The sequence below is a fragment of the Mastigoproctus giganteus genome, chromosome 2 (genome assembly GCF_048544385.1).
Source record: "Mastigoproctus giganteus isolate SK-2022 chromosome 2, ASM4854438v1, whole genome shotgun sequence".
Lineage (NCBI taxonomy): Eukaryota > Metazoa > Arthropoda > Arachnida > Uropygi > Thelyphonidae > Mastigoproctus > Mastigoproctus giganteus.
This window is the reverse complement of record NC_143576.1, coordinates 260,406,889-260,428,655: the sequence shown is the minus strand read 5'-3', so window position 1 is coordinate 260,428,655 and position 21,767 is coordinate 260,406,889. Positions and strand designations below refer to the sequence as shown.

Here is a 21,767-nt window from a genome sequence, read left to right as displayed (position 1 = left end):
CACTCTCTGTCTTCTCCCCCTCAACCACCCCTTTATCCACAGCAGCAATTTGCCTCCAATGCCACACTGCTCCAATTTGTGCAGCAGTCTTCCATGTGCAACAGTATCAAAAGCCTTTCTAAGATCCAAGTATATAATATCAAAGTTATTCCCTGCATCCAGTTCTTTTGTGACTGCATCATAGTATCCAATCAGATTGGTCAGGCAAGACTTCCCCTTAACAAAACCATGCTGTGTCTGAGCTATGACTGAAGTCTTGTCTAGATGATCCTGCAGTGGTTCTTTAACCAGTGCCTCCATTAAGTTTCCAGGAACAGAAGTTAAACTAACAGGTCTATAATTATTTTTAACAATTTCTCCTCCACTTTACTCTCAGTTATTACAAGATTCTCTAGCTTACTGCCAGAGTTGAATACACCTCTGGCATTCCCCTCGCTGAATAACTCCTCATGTGTGAATGTCAATGCAAAATATTCATTCAGTTTGTTAGCTACCTGAGCAGGATCATCAACAGTTGACCCATCGATATCAAGTGGACCAATCTGATTCATCCTCTTCCTTCTAGAGTTTACATAAGTAAAGAACTCTTTGCCGTTTTTCTTTGCATCCCTTGCCAAAGATTTCTCGTAATCTGCCTTCGTCTGCCTAACCTCCTTTGTAACTTGGTTACAGATCAACTTATATCTATCATAGGCTTCTGTGTCACATGTTAATTTGTATGTATCCCATGCATTTTTCTTCTCTGCCATATGTCTCATTAGTTCATCTGACATCCATTTAGGCCTAAACCTTGAACAATATTTCTTAGTTAGTATGTAAAGCCTAGTAGCTTCCAAGATAAGTTCTTTGAATGCTTCCCATTTTGAATTTGCTGTTGGTAACGTCATCAGTTGGTCCCACTGTATAGAATTTAAATACTGTCTCAGTCCATCCTAGTCGCCTTTACGAAAGCAATAACCCTTCCCTTTACCCCTAGTGGTAGTTACCTCTTTGAGTAAATCCCACTTCAGCACACTGTGATCACTGCCAACATAGTGGTTCCTTTATCTGCAGATTCTTAATGCATGAAGAAAACTACTGATAATCAAATCAAGAGTATTACTCTCTCTAGTTGCCTCCTGAACATTCTGATGTAGAAAACAATCATCCAATAAATCCACAAAAGCCTTGCTAGTGTGTGAGTGACCAGCCCCCAAATTCCAGTCAATATCTGGGAAATTTAAATCCCCCATTTTAAGACTCTCTGATTTACTGGCCCACTCTATTTCCCCGTACAGTTTCATATTATACTCATCAGAGACATTAGGCCTATAGCACACTCCTACTCTCAATTTTTATCTCCCAACGCCTATGTCACACCAAACTGACTCGACACTGCACTGTCCAGCAATGTCGACTCGCTTCACTTCCTTGGATTTTATGCATTTCTTAACTAATAGCATAACCCCTCCTCCCTTCCTACCCTGTCTATCCTTTCTGTAGACATTGTACTCCCCAAATTCCAGTTCTGCATTCCTTATATCTGTGTGACACCACGTCTCTGAAATCTCCACAATATCTGCCTTTGATGTTTTGAGCAATACCTCAAATTCATCAAATTTATTTACTAAACTCCTAGCATTGGTGTACACGCAAGTATACATGCACCTGTTCTTTTTCTTAGCTACCCTAACACAACCTATGTGTTTATTTGTACCCCAATGATTCCCAGCAGTCTCTGAACTACCCTGCATCTTATTTTCCAGGCTGCGGCTCATTCCAATAGAAGCAGTGCAAGAATCCATTGGAGGCAAGTTGCTGCTATGGATAAAGGGGTGGTTGAGGGGGAGAAGACAGAGAGTGGTAATCAATGGACACTGCTCATCGTGGACTAATGTTATTAGTGGAGTCCCTCAGGGTTCAGTATTGGGGCCTTTATTGTTTTCTGTATTTATAAATGATATTGATGATGGTATATCAGGCTTAATGTCCAAGTTTGCAGACGATACGAAGGTTGGCAGGGTTGTCAAGGACACTACTGACACTATGCTGCTGCAACAGGATTTGGAAAGGTTGAGCAGATGGGCTTCGAGGTGGCAAATGAAGTTTAACATTGACAAATGTAAAGTACTACATATGGGAAACAGCAACCCCAGAGCAACGTATCAACTCTGTGGTACTACACTGACAGTGGTAGAGAATGAAAGGGACCTGGGGGTGGTGGTGCAGGCAGATATGAAGTTCTCTGAGCAGTGCAGACGAGCTGCAAGAGTAGCTCATGGTGTATTGTCAATGATATATAGGAATTTTTCTAGCAGAGATAAGGAGGTGATTATTCCCTTGTATAAGGCAATGGTCAGGCCACACCTAGAGTACTGTATACAGGCCTGGAGGCCTCATTTCAGGAAGGATGTAGAGCTGCTGGAACGAGTACAGAGAAGGGCAACTAGATTGGTGAATGGGACAAAGGGGTTCTCTTACGAAGAAAGGCTTAAGTTTTGCAAATTACAGTGTCTGGAAACTAGGCACCAGCGGGGTGATCTGATAGAGGTGTACAAAGCCTTGAATGGTTTGAGCATGCTCAATGCTGATGGGATTCTTCCTCTAGCTCAGAAAAATCACCTGAGAGGGCATAAATTCAAATTGAGGAAAGACAGATGTAGGATAGATGTGCGGAAATTTGCCTTTAGCCAGCGGGTGGTTGGTGGGTGGAACAGACTTCCATCCCTTGTCGTGGAAGTTGATAGCCTAAATAAGTTTAAGGCTCAGCTGGACAGGTATTTCGAACGAACAGAGGGGTGAAGTGGAAGTGGTTATTTTTATTTATTTATGTTACTTTTTTTTTTTTTTTTTTGGCTGATGCTGCATAAGCTTGCTTTCTTGCATCAAATGCCTCTACTAATGCTAATGCTAATGCTAATCACTTTCACCTCTGCCAGTGGCTACTGTTAATCTATTAGTCCTTGTATCCCCCAAATCTAGCAGTTTTCCGACCCACCTAACACTGCCTCGATAGCATCAGCAAACATTCTTGCACCCTTTCTATTTAAGTGTATCCCATCCCTGTAGAAGCAGTCTCTCCTGTTAACAAGTACAGACCAGGCTGAAAAAAATTCTACCCCTTGAACCTTGCGCAATCCTTCCAGGGCCGAATTGATCGACAGGGCTCTCATCATATACTCCCTCCTATTGTGTCTGGCCAGAATTGCAGACACTTTCGATATCAACCCTAATTCACTGCTTTTTTTCAACAGTGACCTGTACTTGTTAAGTAATTCCGCCAGTCTCCTACTCTTAATATCATTAGTGCCAACATTTACAACTATATCACCTTTTGTGCCCTTAAAAGATATCCGCTCTACAACGTCATCAGCCTTTGCCCCTGGCAGATATATTGATGGCGTGTAACAATTCCACTGAGAATAAGTAACAACAGTCTTCTCCTATGGTGAAGAGTTACTTTAGCATTAGTAGAGGCATACGATGCAAGAAAGCAAGCTTATGCAGCATCAGCCAAGAAAAAAAAAAAAAAAAAAAAAAACAGCACATCTATCCTACAACTGTCTTTCCTCAATTTGAATTTATACCCTCTCAGGTGATTATTCTGAGCAAGAGGAAGAATCCCATCGGCATTGAGCATGCTCAAACCATTCAAGGCTTTATACACCTCTATCAGATCACCTCAACGGTGCCTAGTCTCCAGACACTGTAATTTGCAAATCTTAAGCCTTTCTTTGTAAGAGCATCCCTTTGTTCCATTCACTAATCTTGTTGCCCTTCTCTGTACTCATTCTAGCAGCTCTACATCCTTCTTGAAATGAGGCCTCCAGACCTGTATACAAGGTGTGGCCTGATGATTGTCTTATACAAGGGAATAATCACCTCCTTATCCCTGCTAACAAAATTCGTGTGCATCATTGACAAGACACCATGAGCTACTCTTGCAGCCCGTCTGCACTGCTCAGAGAACTTCATATCTGCCTGCACAATTACCCCCCAGGTCCTATTCATTCTCTACCACTGTCAGTGCAGTACCACAGAGCTGATACATTGCTCTGGGGTTGCTGTTTCCCATATGTAGTACTTTACATTTGTCAATGTTAAACTTCATTTGCTACCTCTCAGCCCATCGGCTCAACCTTTCCAGATTCTGTTGCAGCAGCATAGCATCAGTAGTGTCCTTAAGAACCCTGCCAACCTTTTATAGACTGCAAACGTGGACATTAAGCTTGATATACCATCATCAATATCATTTATAAATAGAGAAAACAATAATGGACCCATCACTGAACCCTGAGGGACTCCACTAATAATATTAGTCCACGATGAGCAGTGTCCATTGATTACCACTCTCTGTCTCCCCCCCCCAACCATTCCTCTCTCCATAGCAATTTGCCTCCGGTGCCACACTGCTCCAATTTGTGCAGCAGTCTTCCATGTGCAACAGTATCAAAAGCCTTTCTAAGATCCAAATATATAATATCATAGTTATTCCTTGCATCCAGTTCTTTTGTGACTGCATCATAGTATCCAATCAAATTGGTCAGGAAGACCTTCCATTAACAAAACCATGCTGTGTCTGAGATATAACTGAAGTCTTGTCTAGATGATCCTGCAGTGCTTCTTTAATCAGTGCCTCCATTAATTTTCCTGATACAGAAGTTAAACTCACAGGTCTATAATTACTTGCGTCAGCCTTTAAATCCTCCTTTGTGAATTGGGGGTCACATTTGCACATCTCCAGTCTATGGGTTCCTCTCCTGAGTCCAAGGAAGCTCTCATAATTATGGCTAACGGATTGCTTACTTCCTTTGCTGCCTTCTTTAATGTAACTGGATAGATCCCATCCACTCCAGATGCCTTTCTTGTGTTTATCTTCAACAATTTCTCCTCCACTTTACTCTCAGTTATTACAAGATTATCTAGCTTACTGCCAGAATTGAATGCACCTCTGGCATTTCCCTCGCCAAATAACTCCTCATGTGTGAATGCCGATGCAAAATATTCATTTAGTTTGTTAGCTACCTGAGCAGGATCATCAACAGTTGAACCATCGATATCAAGTATCTTATATCTATCATAGGCTTCTGTGTCACATGTTAATATATATGTATACCATGCATTTTTTACTCTGCCATATGTCTCATTATTATTATTATTATTAATTGCCATATGGTGCAAGGAAGCCTACTTGCGTCAGCCTTTAAATCCTCCTTTGTGAATTGGGGGTCACATTTGCACATCTCCAGTCTATGGGTTCCTCTCCTGAGTCCAAGGAAGCTCTCATAATTATGGCTAACGGATTGCTTACTTCCTTTGCTGCCTTCTTTAATGTAACTGGATAGATCCCATCCACTCCAGATGCCTTTCTTGTGTTTATCTTCAACAATTTCTCCTCCACTTTACTCTCAGTTATTACAAGATTATCTAGCTTACTGCCAGAATTGAATGCACCTCTGGCATTTCCCTCGCCAAATAACTCCTCATGTGTGAATGCCGATGCAAAATATTCATTTAGTTTGTTAGCTACCTGAGCAGGATCATCAACAGTTGAACCATCGATATCAAGTATCTTATATCTATCATAGGCTTCTGTGTCACATGTTAATATATATGTATACCATGCATTTTTTACTCTGCCATATGTCTCATTATTATTATTATTATTAATTGCCATATGGTGCAAGGAAGCCTGAGGCTTTTGCTGCACCAGGAAATAAAAAGTTGCCGAGTTACGATGAGAGAGAGAGAGAGAGAGAGAGAGAGAGAGAGAGAGAGAGAGTCAAAAGTAGAAGGGAATCAACAAGAAGGAGAAGAATGATGATATCCAGCTCAGGACCCTGGGTATGCCAAGCCCATATTCACCAGATGTGAGCCTCCGTGGTTTCATCTGCCATCCATTTAGGCCTAAACCTTGAACGATATTTCTTAGTTGGTATGTAAAGCCTAGTAGCTTCCCAGATAAGTTCTTTGAATACTTCCCATTTTGAATTTGCTGTTGGTAACATCATCAGTTGGTCCCACTGTATAGAATTTAAATACTGTCTCAGGCCATCGTAGTCACCTTTACAAAAGGAAAAACCCTTTCCTTTACCCCTGATGGTAATTACCTCTTTGAGTAAATCCCACTTCAGCTCACTGTGATCACTGACACGTAGTGGTTTCTTTATCTGCAGATTCTTAATGCATGAAGAATCACTGCTGATAATCAAATCAAGAGTATTCCTCCCTCTAGTTTTCTCCCGAACATGCTGATGTAGAAAACAATCAACCAATAAAGCCACTAGTGTGTTTGTGATCAACCCACAAATTCTAGTCAATATCTGGGAAATTTAAATCCCCCATTATAAGACTCTCTGATTTACTGGCCCACTCTATTTCCCCGTACAGTTTCTTATTATACTCATCAGACTCATTAGGCCTGTAGCACACTCCTACTCAATTTTGATCTTCCAATGCTTATGTCACACCAAACTGACTCGACACTGCACTGTCCAACAATGTCAACTGGCTTCACTTCCTTGGATTCTATGTGTTTCTTAACTAATAGCATAACCCCTCCTCCCTTCGTATCCTGTCTATCCTTTCTGTACGCATTGTACTCCCCAAATTCCAGTTCTGCATTCCTTATATCTGTGGGACACTACATCTCTGATATCCGAACAATATCTGCCTTCGATGTTTTGAGCAATACCTCAAATTCATCAAATTTATTTACCAAACTCCTAGCATTGGTGTACACGCAAGTATACATGCACTTGTTGCTATTCTTAGCTACCCTAACACAACCCATGTGTTTACTTGTACTGCAATGATTTCCAGCAGTCTCTGAAAATATCCTGCATCTTGTTTTCCAGGCTTCTGCTCATTCCAATAGAAGCAGTGCAAGAATCACTTTCACCTCTGCCAGTGGGTGCTGTTAATCTATTAGTCCTTGTATCCCCCCCAAGCTAGCAGTTTTCCGACCCACCTAACACTGCCTCAGTAGTATCAGCAAATATTCTTGCACCCTTTCTATTTAAGTGTATCCCATCCCTGTAGAAGCAGTCTGTTAACAAGTACAGACCAGGCTGAAAAAAAAAAAAGTCATCTGCAAGCTTAGGTATTAAGCCTGATATACCTTCATCAGTATCATTAATAAATATTGAAAACAACAATAGGCCCAGAACTGAACTCTGGGGGACTCCCCTAATAACATTAGTCCACGATGAGCAGTGTCCGTTGATTACCACTCTCTGTCTTCCCCCCACCCCAACCATTAAAGTAGTGCCCGTTGATAGCCACTTTCTGTTTTCTGTTTAACCACCCCTTTATCTCTAGAAGTAACTTACCATTCATGTCACATCATTCCAGTTTGTACAGCAGTCTTTTATGTCCAACAGTATCAAAAGTCTTTCTGAAATCTAAGTATATGATGTCAGAATAATTTTTTACATCTAGTTCTTTGGTATAGGCCCCTTAACAAGTCCATGCCGTGACTGCAATATAATTGTATTCCTGTTCAGATGGTCTAGCCTTACCTCTTTAACTAGTGACCACATTACTTACCCTGGAACGAACATTAAGCTGACAGGTTTGTAATTAATCATGTCACCTTTTGATCCCCCTTTATGAATTAGGAATACATTTGCACAACTCGGTTCCATAGGGACCTACCCTGAATCTAAGTATACTCTCATAATTATGGCTGAGGCTTTGCTACCTACCTTAATATGATTGGATAGATCCCATTCACACCTGGTACCTTGTTTATGCTCAGCTTCAACAATTTGTCTTCCACTTTCTTTTCAGTTATCACAAAGCCATTTAGCTCCAATGTTAACAAATATCTTCTTTCATCTTCCCAACCTCCAACCCATGCATGGTACTAAGTACTATAGGTTCTAATACCTCTTGTGTTTGGGGTTTTCATAAAAAAAAAAAAAAAAAAAGAATAGATGTGCAGAAATTTTCATTTATCTAGCGCATGGTTGATTGCTGGAATAAACTTCCATCTGTTGTTGCAGAAGTTGATAGCTTAAAATAGATTCAAGAAAGAACTGGACAAACTCTTATAGCAAATAGCGAAAATGAAGGTGTTTTTTTTTTTTTTTTTTTTCAGTTGATTCTGTATGTCTGCTTCCTTGCATCATATGCCACTATTAATGCTCATGTTATTCTAGCAATGAACAATGCTGTTCATCTGTATATTTGTACCCCCCCTTGTTCTTGTTTCATATACCAGTGCAAAAATATTTGTCATCATTTATTCTTCTTATTCCTTTAGTGGCCTTAAACATCTCACTGAATTCACCTCTGAAGTGTCATATTTCCATGCTCTGCAGTCAACATAGATGCTCCTCATAGAGACAATCTCTTAGCACTCTCAACCAGTCTAGTTGCCCTTCTTTCAATACTTTCTAAATGTTTTATGTCCTTTTTAGGCAAAAACTAAACCAGATGTATATATAATATTCCAAATTTGGTCTTTCCATCATTTTATAATGAAGAATAAATAGCATCCTTCTCCCTGCTAGTGAAGGTTCTGTAGTTCAATGATAGTTTGCCATGAGCTTTCTTGGCAGCCTACTTATACTGCAAGGAAAACTTGCTGTCAGATAAGGTTTGATGATCTTGGCAGCCTTTAGAGGATGTGATCTTCAGAAACAGAATTTATTGTCTGAAAGTAACATTCTCAAATTCCAGATGGTCTGTGTACTTCTCGGACATTTCCATTTGGAAAATAGAGCTGATGATCTGGTATTTTAGTCTTGCTACTACCTGGTTTGTCAGATAGCTCATCTTATGAAACTTTTTAATCAACTCCCACATGGCAAACGTAATTGATAACTCCTTTGTCTTGAAATATTGCTTATATTCCAGTCTAACTTCTGCAAAGAAAATGAGTTCAAAATATTATTCCCCAACAGAGGATCTCTGTTGTATGATTAATGTAACAATTTGCTAATTAATGTCAGAAAATGAATGACTTTACTAAGTCATGTGTGATGACTGTTGCCATCTGTTGTTAAGCTTCTGATCTAAACATCAACCAAATTATATGTTGTTCCCACAATATGACCAAAGTTATATGCAATTGTATGGATTTGGTGACTTTAAAAACATCACTCTGTATTTTTCTTAAAATTTATATACAAATTTAATATTATCGCAATTTCTTTGCAGGAGTATTGGGAACAAACTTGCCTACTTCTAATTAGTTCAGAATGGATGAAACTTCCTTACAAAATGCTTTGGAAATTGACTATATCACATTTTTAAGAAGACGAATTGAGCAAAAAAAGGGATTATCACTTCAGAATCTAACTGGACATTTGTCTTCTGTTTCATATGATATAAGAGAAAAATTTGGAACAGGACGAGCAGAACTGAAAGAGTTTATTCTTGCACACTCAGAGGAGTTTCTCATAGATGCACAGGAAAATGTTTATCTCAATGAAGGAGTGGATTTAGAAAATAAATCACAGCTGTCTGATACTGATACCGATACCAATAGAAATTCAAGTGACTTGCCTTTGATTTTAAAGGAAGTAGAAGGAAAAATATATAGATTATTTCCTACATATGGTTTTATTACTATTACTAATCCTGTTTCCACTTCTGTGTATTTTGATGGATGTAAATTTGAGAGAGGAGAAGAAAAATTACTTCAGAATCTGAACCTCACCTGTGGTCAGACTGTTTATTTTAATGCTATAAGAACTGATGGTGGTCTTTCAGCTACTTATCGTGCATTAAAAGTGTGGCTTCCCCACAATAAACAATATTTTAACAATTCTGATTTTCCTAATTTAACTAAGGGAACATACAGCAGCAGTAGATCTTCTTTAGATTCTGAATCTGACAATGCATTTCTTTACATGGAAGAAGGCATAGTAAACAATCTCTTTAATACATATGGATTCATTTCCAGGTGTGCTAACAGAAAAGATAGTGTGTTTTTTCACATGAGAGATATTGCAAATTGTCCGAACCGCTCCAAAGTATCACAGCTTGAGGACATTTTAAAAAAGGGAGATCTTGTGAAATTTAATGCAAAGCGAAGCGAAAAAAAAGATTCCTTAGTACGTTGGCAAGCTGTTAGAGTAGTTCTATCCAATACCGAAGAAGAAACTAGTGATGAAGAAGCTGATAATGGTGACGATGATGACGACAAGGCAATCTATATGTCTCCTACAGAATGGCCAACACCTGAATCAACTGATGATGAGATGCCATCTAATCATAAGACAAACAACTCTTTTAAAGAGGTTGTTCAAGAACAAATCAGTGATAGGAATAAGCTAATGTCTGATCCTGAAATGCTCGAGGAAGAGTGCCCTGAAACAATTATGGCTTACACTAAAAGTCTTGATCGAAAGGAAATGCAGCCTAAGGCTTTAGGTAACAAACTAGAAAATCATTCTGGAAAAATATATGTGCAATCTGAAAATATAGCAGTTATCAAATTTGGAGAAAATAATGAAGAAGAGGTTGTCGTTAATGCTGATAAGATTTATATACGAGGTGAGAAAGTACATAATTTACAGTGGGATATTGATAGCGGATGGAATGTTCATTTTGATGCAGTAAGAAAAAGAAGTACTGATCAGTGGACAGCTGAACTTGCATGGTCTGGGCCTAAACCTAGAATTTATGACATTGGCCAGCAAGGTGATTTACTAGGACTTCAAGCTGAATTTTACAAAGAAACAGATATTTCAAATAATATAGTCGAGAATGGGTGGGAATTTTCACATGGGGATAGTGAATCTATGCAAAAAAAACCAGTTAAAAATAATGCTGGAAAACCTTTATCACTGCTTGTAGAAAATGTGCTCTCATCAACTTCTGTCAAAAAAGTAGATACTGCTGGAAAATTTCTTTCTGAAAGTAAAACTAAAAATGATAAACTGCACTTTGGTAATCATGGAGAAAATACACATGAACATTTGGAGAATGCATATGAAGAAATAACTACAGAAGTATCTGCAAACTGCTTAGAAAGACCACAGAAAACTTGTCCTTTAGATGTTTATCATCAAAACAATACATTTGGTAACAGAATACATTCGCACATACAGACTTTTATTGAAAACAAAAAACCATCTTATAAATTATGTCGAGGTTTAACTGGAACCATACAACACGTTGAAGAATTTTATGGATCTGTAATTGCAAAGAATCTTGAAAAACCATTGAGGTTTTATTTTGAAGATGTCTATGTGGATGGCAAGCAAGCTGAAGAAATTTCAAAGAATTTATTGAGTGTTCTGAAAGAAGGAGAAAGTGTATACTTCAATTATTTTGTTATTAACTTTGATTCAACAACTAAGTCAAAGGTTTCACAACTATGGAAAGGCAAGAAACCTACAGGTGGTGAGATTACTCCAGAGAGATATATTCTTCAGTTGAGAGAAGGAAAAAGAAATGGAAATTTAGATTATATAGATTATGGACAAGAATATCATGAAAGTAAAGGAAATACTGAAGTATTAGATAATGAAAAACAAATCGAAACATACTCAGTTAAAATTGCAGGTAAGCATAATTTTATTACTTTAAAGTATTTTATATATTTGGAAACATATTTTGCATTAATTTTACAAATAAATTTTATAATATAAAGTAATATTTTAAAGTGTGTATACATTGTTACCTATGTGTTGCTGTCTCCTTGGAGACAGCAAAATAAGTGAAAATATAAAAATATCTGTTAGGATAGTGGTACTGCATTACAAAAAACTATCTTATGAGTCACAAAAGAAATTTATAAGATGGTTTATTATTATTTTTTTTTTACAAAAGAATGACAGTTATACTTCTGCACCTGCTAACTTTTAGAAATCACAATCTAGAAACACTTTTAATGCAGATCTGGAACACACTAAAATTGCCCTCTAGTACATTCCTTTCAAATTAATAAAGTTATTTTTATTTTATTTTTTAAACGTTTTCTTTATTTTTTTCATTTTGTTCAATTGCATAGTAAAAATGGTGGAAATTATTAATGAATGAATGCCATTCACGAATATAAACATTGAAATAATCTTGATTATGAGAAAGCTCTGGGTTCTAATGCAATTTCTCCAATTGCTCTCAAAACCTGCACTCTAGGTTTTGAGAACAGTTGGACTTAATCCTGTTTTGTGTTTCTTTTTTTTAACTCTTTTATTCCACTGTCATTTTTCCTTTTGCTTGGAAATTTGCTCATGCTCAGCCAATTCCTAAAAAGGGTGACAAATCCATTCCTTCCAGTTATCATTCTATTGCTCTTACTCAGCTCTTTCCAAAGTATTAAAGAAATCCATGAAAACCAAAGCACAAATTCCATTGGCTGGAATTTGTGGGTTTGTTACACACTACATGCCTTTTGTAGATTTATTGGATGAATATTTTCTACAGCAGTATGTTAGAGAAGCAGTAAGAGTACTCAATACTCTTGATCTGGTTATCAGCAGTGATTCTTCATGCACTAAGAATCTGAAGGTAAAAGACCTACTGGATAGCTTCTGCTTTCTATGCATTAATTTTGTGACAAAACATTCAAGCAGCTGCAGAACAGCATAAAATCAACTTCTTCACGCACCGCTCCTTGCTGTACAACCAATCTGTTACATTAACAGAACTCAAAGAATCATTAAATAGATCATCCAATAGTGCTGCAGTCCCAGATGGTATTAATTACATTATGCTTGAAGTATTTACCTGAAAAGGACTTGCTTACTTTGTTGATCTTCTACATTCAGATCATCTATGAAAATGGCTATCCTTCTTCCTACCGCCATTCTTTTATTATTGCAATACCAAAACCACGAAAAAATCAATCCTTTGCTGATTCGAAATTATAGGCCCATATCTTTCACGAGCTGCTTGGCTAAAATTTTCGAAACGATGGTTCATTAGCATTAGTAGAGGCATATGATGCAAGAAAGCAAGCTTATGCAACATCAGCCAAAAAAAAAAAAAAAACTTCCACTTCACCCCTCAGTTCTTTCAAAATACCTGTCCAGCCGAGCCTTAAATTTATTTAGGCTATCAACTTCCACAACAAGGGATGGAAGTTGGTTCCACCAACCAACTACCCACTGGCTAAAGGCAAATTTCTGCACATCTATCCTACATCTGTCTTTCCTCAATCTGAATTTATGCCCTCTCAGGTGATTATTCTGAGCAAGAGGAAGAATCCCATCAGCATTGAGCATGCTCAAACCATTTAAGGCTTTATACACCTCTATCAGATCACCTCGCTGGTGCCTAGTCTCCAGACACTGTAATTTGCAAATCTTAAGCCTTTCTTCGTAAGAGCAACCCTTTGTTCCATTCACTATTCTTGTTGCCCTTCTCTGTACTCGTTCTAGCAGCTCTACATCCATCTTGAAATGAGGCCTCCAGACCTATATACAGTGCTCAAGGTGTGGCCTGACCATTGCCTTATACAAGGTAATAATCACCTCCTTATCCCTTCTAGAAAAATTTCTGTATATCATTGACAAGACACCATGAGCTACTCTTGCAGCCCATCTACACGGCTCAGAGAACTTCATATCTGCCTGCACAATTACCCTCAGGTCCTTTTCATTCTCTACCACTGTCAGTGTAGTACCACAGAGTTGATACGTTGCTCTGGGGTTGCTGTTTCCCATATGTAGTACTTTACATTTGTCAATGTTAAACTTCATTTGCCACCTCTCAGCCCATCTGTTCAACCTTTCCAGATCCTGTTGCAGCAGCATAGCGTCAGTAGTGTCCTTAACAACCCTGCCAACCTTTGTATCATCTGCTAACTTGGACATTAAGCTTGATATACCATCATCAATATTATTTATAAATACAGAAAACAATAATGGACCCAACACTGAACCCTGAGGGACTCCACTAATAACAATAGTCCACAATGAGCAGTGTCCATTGATTACCACTCTCTGTCTTCTCCCCCTCAACCACCCCTTTATCCAAAGCAACAATTTGCCTCCAATGCCACACTGTTCCAGTTTGTGCAGCAGTCTTCCATGTGCAACAGTATCAAAAGCCTTTCTAAGATCCAAGTATATAATATTCCAGTGTTGGCATATGAGGTGAGCGGACGCGCTTCGTCAGGGCTCCTCAGTTAAGTGGATTACTGTTGGTTAGTGCTTTTAAATATTTGATTTATTTAGATATTGTTGGATTATTTTGTTATAGGTTTTCCTGTAACAGTTTGATTTTAATAATATTATAGATATAATTTTTTAAAGTTAACTTTCATTGATATTGATTTAATTTTATAATGGTAGCTACAAGATCTGCCTTAAACACGTTACGGGGTATCGTGACTCACATGGAAATAGCCGATGGTGATTTACGGGTGAGTCATGATTTAATCCATTGTGGAACCTGTGGAATGTTTTCCAAGATCGAACTGGTGACTAATCCTAGCTCACCTGGGGATTCTTTTCTTTGTGATCGATGTAAGGAGTGCACCGATCTTAAATTACAATTTGGTGCACTGATGGAACAATTTGAGTCCCTGAAAAAACGGGTGCTTGCCCTCGAGAATAATGCATCTGGGAGCTCGTCAGGGACTCAAGACTCCAGCAATCTACCAAGTGATGCACATCCGATTCGGGCCTCAAAACAGAAAAACCAAGTGCAAACTACTCTGGTTAAAAAGGAAATTGTTTTATTTTGAGACTCCATTGTCAGGGAAACGGGGAATATTTTTTGTAATAAGGATTGGTGGAGTAGAACCGGGGTATGTCTGCCGGTAGCAACTATTAATGATGTCACCCACAGATTGTCAGATTTTAAGGGGGGGGGGGGTAAAGAGAATATTATTATTCATGTAGGGACTAATGATATTAAACGTACACGATCTGACAATTTGTTGGAAAAATACAGGACCATGCTGAGGAAATGCCGCGAGCTAGGCCACAATGTCGATGTGTCTGCAATTGTGCCCAGACACGATAGAAGGAATTATATGTTAAAAGCCTTGTAGATTAACTCAAGATTTGAAGGACTCTGCAAGGCTTTCGGGGGGAAATTTCTATCAGCATGGCCCACACTTGTAGTTGGAAGGAATTTGTTTTGTAGAGACGGGATACACTTAAACAAAGGTGGTGCAAAAGTTTTTGTCAGTATTATTGAGGATACCTTAAAGGTTCAGGGAAACTGCTAGTTGGGGGGGGGGGGAATGTGGGTAATACTGACACGCATTTATCTGATAATATTGGTCAAAGTAACTCTTGCACATACCTTAAGAGTTCTTATCTGTTACCCCAACTGGACTTATTATCTAGATGTTCTGGGGCAGAAACGTTTCACGTGAGAGGGTAGTTAATGCCAGGGAAGAGAGCCTAAAAAACTTCAAGGGTTGTGTTAGGGTTGTAAAATATACAAGCACAGTAAGTCTTAATTGTTTATACAGTAATGTTAGAAGTGTCGTCAATAAAATGAGCGAATTCGAACTGCTGGTTAAAACAAGTAACGCGGACATAATAGGGCTTATGGAGATGTGGTGCCACGCGGAAATTGTGGATGATGAGTTTCAGTACAGCTTGTATAATGTATTTAGGAAGGATAGGGTGGATAGAAGGGTTGGTGGGGTAATGCTTCTTATCAGAAGCAGCCTGAGTGCGACGATAGCTTTCCTGGATTCAGACATTTCACGTGCTAGTATAGAATCTGTATGGTGTGAGATAGTTAGAAACAAAGGTATAATGCGAATAGGAGTAATCTACAGACCAGGTGATTATGAAGATTATGACAAAAGCCTCTACATTCAAATGGAATGGTCAAGTAAGCATCAATGTCTTATTATGGGTGATTTCAATTTGCCTCTAATTGATTGGAGAAAATGAGAAGGAAACTCGACATGGGGAACAAAATTTTTAAATCAACTAGATGACTGTTATTTATATAAACATATCAGGGAAAGTACTAGAGAAAAGAATACTTAGACCTCATCATCACCCATGAATCAGATGACATAACAGTGCTGACAGTAGAGGAACCAGTAGCAGGAAGTGATCACATAGTTCTACGGTGGATGATGATGAGAGAGGTAGCAGCAGTAAAAGGCAAAGGAATGGGTTTTAATTTCAGAAAAGGAAATTACGATGCCTTAAGGTACTACATGGCCTCTATTAACTGGGTAGATATCGTGCAGAGAATGAACACATTTGAACTGTGGCATGCTTTTAAAACATTAATCACAGATGCCTTGAATGCATATATACCATTAAAAAAATACTCCACAAGGAGGGTTCCAAGTTGGATGAATAGTGAAGTTGCCACATTACTTGAGCTGAAAAAGGTGGCATGGAAAGGTTACAGAGCAATAAAGAGTACTGAAGCCTATAACAGCTAAAAGGTGATCTGTAATAGAGCCACAGAAAAGGTTCGACAGGCAAAGGCAGTTTATGAGAAATCACTAGCAAACAGAGCAAAGAGGGGGGATAAGGAATTCTTCACATATATAAATGCCAAGAAGAGCAGGACAAACCAGATCAGTCCTTTACGTAAGGGAAAGGCGATATTATTAAATACGCCAGCTGCCATTGCAGATGAACTCAACAGTTATTTTGTATCGATATTTAAAAATGAAAAACCTTTTGTGGCAAGGGGTAATTGTTGGAACGAAGTTGAAAAATATGTAATTAATGATATTGAAATTTCTCAAGATTATTTAATGGAAAAACTTTCGAGCCTACAGGCCAGTAAGGCTCCTGGAGTTGATGGAATATACCCCATAATCTTAAATGAGGCAGCAAGTGAGTGCATTGAACCATTGAGGCTAATTATGTGAGCATCACTAGACTCTGGGGAGATTCCTTGGATTTGAAAAGTGCCAATGTGCCCATACATAATGGTGGCTCTAAAAGTGAAGTGGGAAATTATCGACCTGTCAGTCTAACTTCAGTGGTAGCAAAAATCATGGAGGCAATGATCAAGGGTGGAATTCAGGATCATTTGGATCGACTTGAAATTCTCAAGGATACTCAGCATGGTTTTGTAAAAGGAAAATCATGTTTAACAAATCTGGTTTGCTATTTTGCACATGAATGGTTGCTTTATAAGCTGGGACAGGTTGGAATCACTGGGAAAATCTTTAGATAGCAGGATGGCTTCAGGGCAGGAGGCAGAGGGTTGTGATAAATGGCTATTCCTCAGATTGGGTTGATGTAAGAAGTGGGGTTCCCCAAGTATCAGTTTAAGGACCACTGTTGTTTTTAATTTTCATAAACGACATTGATGAAGGGATAGAGGATGTGATGTCTAAATTTGCAGATGATGTTAAAATTGGTAAAGTGGTTAATGATCACTGTCAAGCTGAGCTTCTTCAGGGAGACCTAGATAGACTTCAGGAATGATCAGAAAAATGGCAGCTATGCTTTAATCCAACAAAGTGTAAGGTATTGCACCTGGGAAACAGTAATCCCAAAATAACTTATTCATTTTGTTGGAGTTCAACCAAACCCAGTCCTGGAGGAAAGGGACTTGTGTGTTACGATACAGTCAGATATGAAATTCTCCGAGCATTGGAAACAGGTTGCAAGGAAGGCCCATGGTGTCCTATCGATGATATATCAAACTTTTGCAAGTAGAGGTAGGGACGTGATAATCCCATTATATAAGGCTTTTGTTAGACCACACTTGGAATGCTGTGTTCAAGTATGGAGACCGCACCTAAAGAAAGATATTGAGCTTCTTGAAAGGGTGCAAAGACGGGTCACTCACCTGGCGAGATCGGCACAAGGACGTCCTTATGAAGAAAGACTTCGAATATGTGAGTTGCAGAGTTTGGAAACTAGACACCTTAGAGGACATTTGAATGAGGTGTTTAAGGCTCTGAGGGGCATCAGTAAAATGAATGAGGACGAACTTTTCAAGATTATAAATGATGCTAGAACAACTTGACATAAATTCAAGTTACGGGGGGAAATGTTTAGATTGGACTGCAGGAAGTTTTGTTTTAACCAGAGAGTTATAAATTACTGGAATAAGTTGCCTAATGGGTGGTAGAGGCTGACAGTTTGGGAAAATTCAAAGGTCATCTAGATAGTACCTTTGGGTCAGGGAAGTGCCTAGGATGATAGGTTTAATTTCCTTTTTTTTAATTAATTATTATTATTTATTTTCTTTTATTTTTTTTATCATTGTTTTGTTTGTTTTTTTTTTTTTTTTTTTGGCTGGTGCAGCATAAGCCATAGGCTTTCTTGCACCATGCGGCCATTACTAATACTAATACTAATATCAAAGTTATTCCCTGCATCCAGTTCTTTTGTGACTGCATCATAGTATCCAATCAAATTGGTCAGGCAAGACTTTCCCTGAACAAAACCATGCTGTGTCCGAGCTATAACTGAAGTCTTGTCTAGATGACCCTGCAGTGCTTCTTTAACCAGTGCCTCCATTAATTTTCCTGGAAAAGAAGTTAAACTCACAGGTCTATAATTACCTGTGTCAGCCTTTGATCCTTTGTGAATTGGGGTCACCATTTGCACATCTCCCGTCTATGGGTACCTCCCCTGAGTCCAAGGAAGCTCTCATAATTATGGCTAAGGGTTTGCTTACTTCCTTTGCTGCCTCCTCTAATATAACTGGATAGATTCCATCCACTCCAGGTGCCTCTCTTGCATTTATCTTCAACAATTTCTCCTCCACTTTACTCTCAGTTATTACAAGATTATCTAGCTTACTGCCAGAGTTGAATACACCTCTGGCATTTCCCTCGCTGAATAACTCCTCATATGTGAATGTGAAATGATAAAAGAAAGCAAAGTTATGCAGCATCAGCCGAAAAAATATCCCATTTCACCTATCCACTCCCTGCAATAGTTTATCTAGTTCTTCCTTGAATTTATCCAACTATCCATTTCCATAACAATGGATAAAAGCTTGTTCCAGCAGTCAACTACCTGTTGGCTGAGTGCCAACTTCTACCAACCATTCCCCAATTTGAATATGCCCCACATTAGCATTAGTAGAGGCATACGATGCAAGAAAGCAAGCTTATGCAGCATAATCCAAAAAAAAAAAAAAAAAAGTTCTGATTTCACCCCTGTGTTCGTTCCAAATACATGTCCAGCTCAGCCTTAAATTTCTTAAGGCTATCAACTTCCACAACAAAAGATAGATTAAAGTCTGTTTCACCAATCAACTTCCCGCTGGCTAAAGGCAAACTTCCGCACATCTATCCTATAACTGTCCTTCCTCAATTTGAATTTATGCCCACTCAGGTGATGATTATTCTGAGCAAGAGGAAGAATCCCATCAGCAGTGAGCATTCTCAAACCATTGAAGGCTTTATACACCTCAATCAGATCGATCACCTTGCACGTGCCTAGTCTCCAAACACTGTAATCTGCAAAACGTAAGCCTCTCTTCGTAAGAGCAACCCTTTGTTCCATTCACTATTCTTGTTGCCCTTCTCTTTACTCGTTCCAACAGCTCAACATCCTTCTTAAAATGAGGCCTCCAGACCTGTATACAGTACTCAAATTTTGTCCTGACCGTTGCCTTATATAAGGCGATAATCACCTCCTTATCCCTGCTAACAAAATTCGTGTATATCATTGACAAGACACTGAGCTACTGATGCCGACCGTCTGCACTGCTCAGAAAACTTCATATCTACCTGCACAATTACTTCCAGGTCCTTTTTGTTCTCTACCACTGTCAGTGAAGTACCACAGAGTTGATACGTCACTCTGGGGTTGCTGCTTCCCATATGCAGTACTTTAAATTTGTCAATATTAAATTTCATTTGCCACCTCTCAGCCCATGTACTCAACTTTTCTAGATCCTGTTGCAGCAACGTACTGTCATTAGTGTCCTTAACAACCCTGCCAATCTTCGTATCTTGTGCAAATTTGGATATTACGCTTGATATACCATCAATGTCATTTATAAATACAGAAAACAACAATGGACCCAATACTGAACCCTCAAGGACTCCACTAATAACATCAGTCCACGATGAGCAGTGTCCATTGATTACCACTCTCTGTCTTCTCTCACTCTACCCTTTATCCATAGCAGCAATTTGCCTCCAATGCCACACTGCTCCAATTTGTGCAGCAGTCTTCCATGTGGAAAGTATCAAAAGCCTTTCTAAGATCCAAATATATGATATCAAAGTTATTCCCTGCATCCAGTTTCTTTGTGATCACATCATAGTATCCAATCAAATTGGTCAGGCAAGACTTTCCCTTAACAAAACCATGCTGTGTCCATGCATTAACAGTAGTCTTGTCTAGATGATCCTGTAGTGCTTCTTTAACCAGTGCCTCCATTAATTTTCCTGGAACAGAAGTTAAACTCTATAATTACCTGTGTAAGCCTTGAATCCTCCTTTGTGAATTGGGGTCACATTTTCACATCTCTAGTCTATGGGTACCTCCCCTGAGTCCACAGAAGCTCTCATAATTATGGCTAAGCTTTTACTTACTTCCTTTGCTGCCTCCTTTAATATAACTGGATAGATCCCATCCACCCCATGTGCCTTTTTTATGTTTATCCTCAATTTCTCCTCCACTTTCCTCTCAGTTATTACAAATTCATCTAGCTCACTGCCAGGGTTTACTTCACCTCTGGCATTCCCCATCCTGAATAACTCCTCATGTGTGAATTTAGATGCAAAATACTCATTTAGTTTGTTAGCCACCTGAGCAGTATCATCAACAGTTGACCATCAATATCCAGTGGACCAATCTGATTCATCCCTTTCCTTCTAGAGTTTACATAGGTAGAGAACTCTTTTCTGTTTTTCTTTGCATCCTTTGCCAAGGATTTCTCATAATCTGCCTTTGCCTGCCTAATCTCCTTTGTGACTTGGTTACAAATCAGCTTATATCTATCATAGGCATCTGTGTCACGTGTTAATTTATATGAATCCCATGCATTTTTCTTCTCTGCCATATGTCTCATTAGTTCATGTGACATCCAATTAGGCATCTGACATCCAAACAATATTTCAATATTTCTTAGTTGGTATGTAAAGTCTAATAGCTTCCAAGATAAATTCTTTGAATGCTTCCCATTTTGAATTTGCTGTTGGTAACATTATCAGTTGGTCCCACTGTATAGAATTTAAATACTGTCTCACACCATCGTAGTCGCCTTTACGAAAACAAAAACCCTTCCCTTTACCCCCGATGGTAGTTACCTCTTTGAGTAAATCCCACTTCAGCACATTGTGATCACTGCCACCTAGTGGTTCCTTTATCTGCAGATTCTTAATGCATGAAAAATCACTACTGATAATCAGATCAAGAGATTACTCCCTCTAGTTGCCTCCCGAACATGCTGATGTATTTAGTATTAGTAACGGCCGTATGGTGCAAGAAAGCCTATGGCTTATGCTGCACCAGCCAAAAAAAAAAAAAAAAAAAAAATCCGAACAAAACAATGATAAAAACAAAAATTAAATAAATAATAATAATTAATAAATAAATAAAAATAATAAAATGAAATAAAAAATAAATAAAAAGGAAATTAATCCTATCATCTTATGCGCTTCCCTTACCCGAAAGTACTATCCAGATGACCTTTGAATTTCCCCAAACTGTCGGCCTCTACCACCCATGAAGGCAACTTATTCCAGTAATTTATAACTCGCTGGCTAAAATAAAACTTCCTGCAGTCCAATCTAAACATTTCCCCCCGTAACTTGAATTTATGTCCCCTAGTTCTAGCATCATTTATAATCTTGAAAATTTCGTCCTCATTCATTTTACTGATGCCTCTCAGAGCCTTAAACACCTGAATCAAATCTCCTCTAAGGTGTCTAGTTTCCAAACTCTGCAACCCACATATTCGAAGTC

General features: G+C 38.6%; 1 protein-coding gene across 1 annotated transcript in view; it reads left to right on the top strand.

The window, feature by feature from the left end:
* The window catches only part of LOC150090426 (uncharacterized), a 61,475-nt gene that overhangs the window by 4,471 nt on the left and 35,237 nt on the right, over positions 1-21,767 (top strand). The window contains exon 2 of the mRNA XM_090390309.1: positions 9,145-11,499. Coding sequence (XP_090246435.1) covers positions 9,186-11,499 — 2,314 coding nt within the window. The 5' untranslated portion in view covers positions 9,145-9,185. The remainder of the gene's footprint in view (positions 1-9,144; positions 11,500-21,767) is intronic.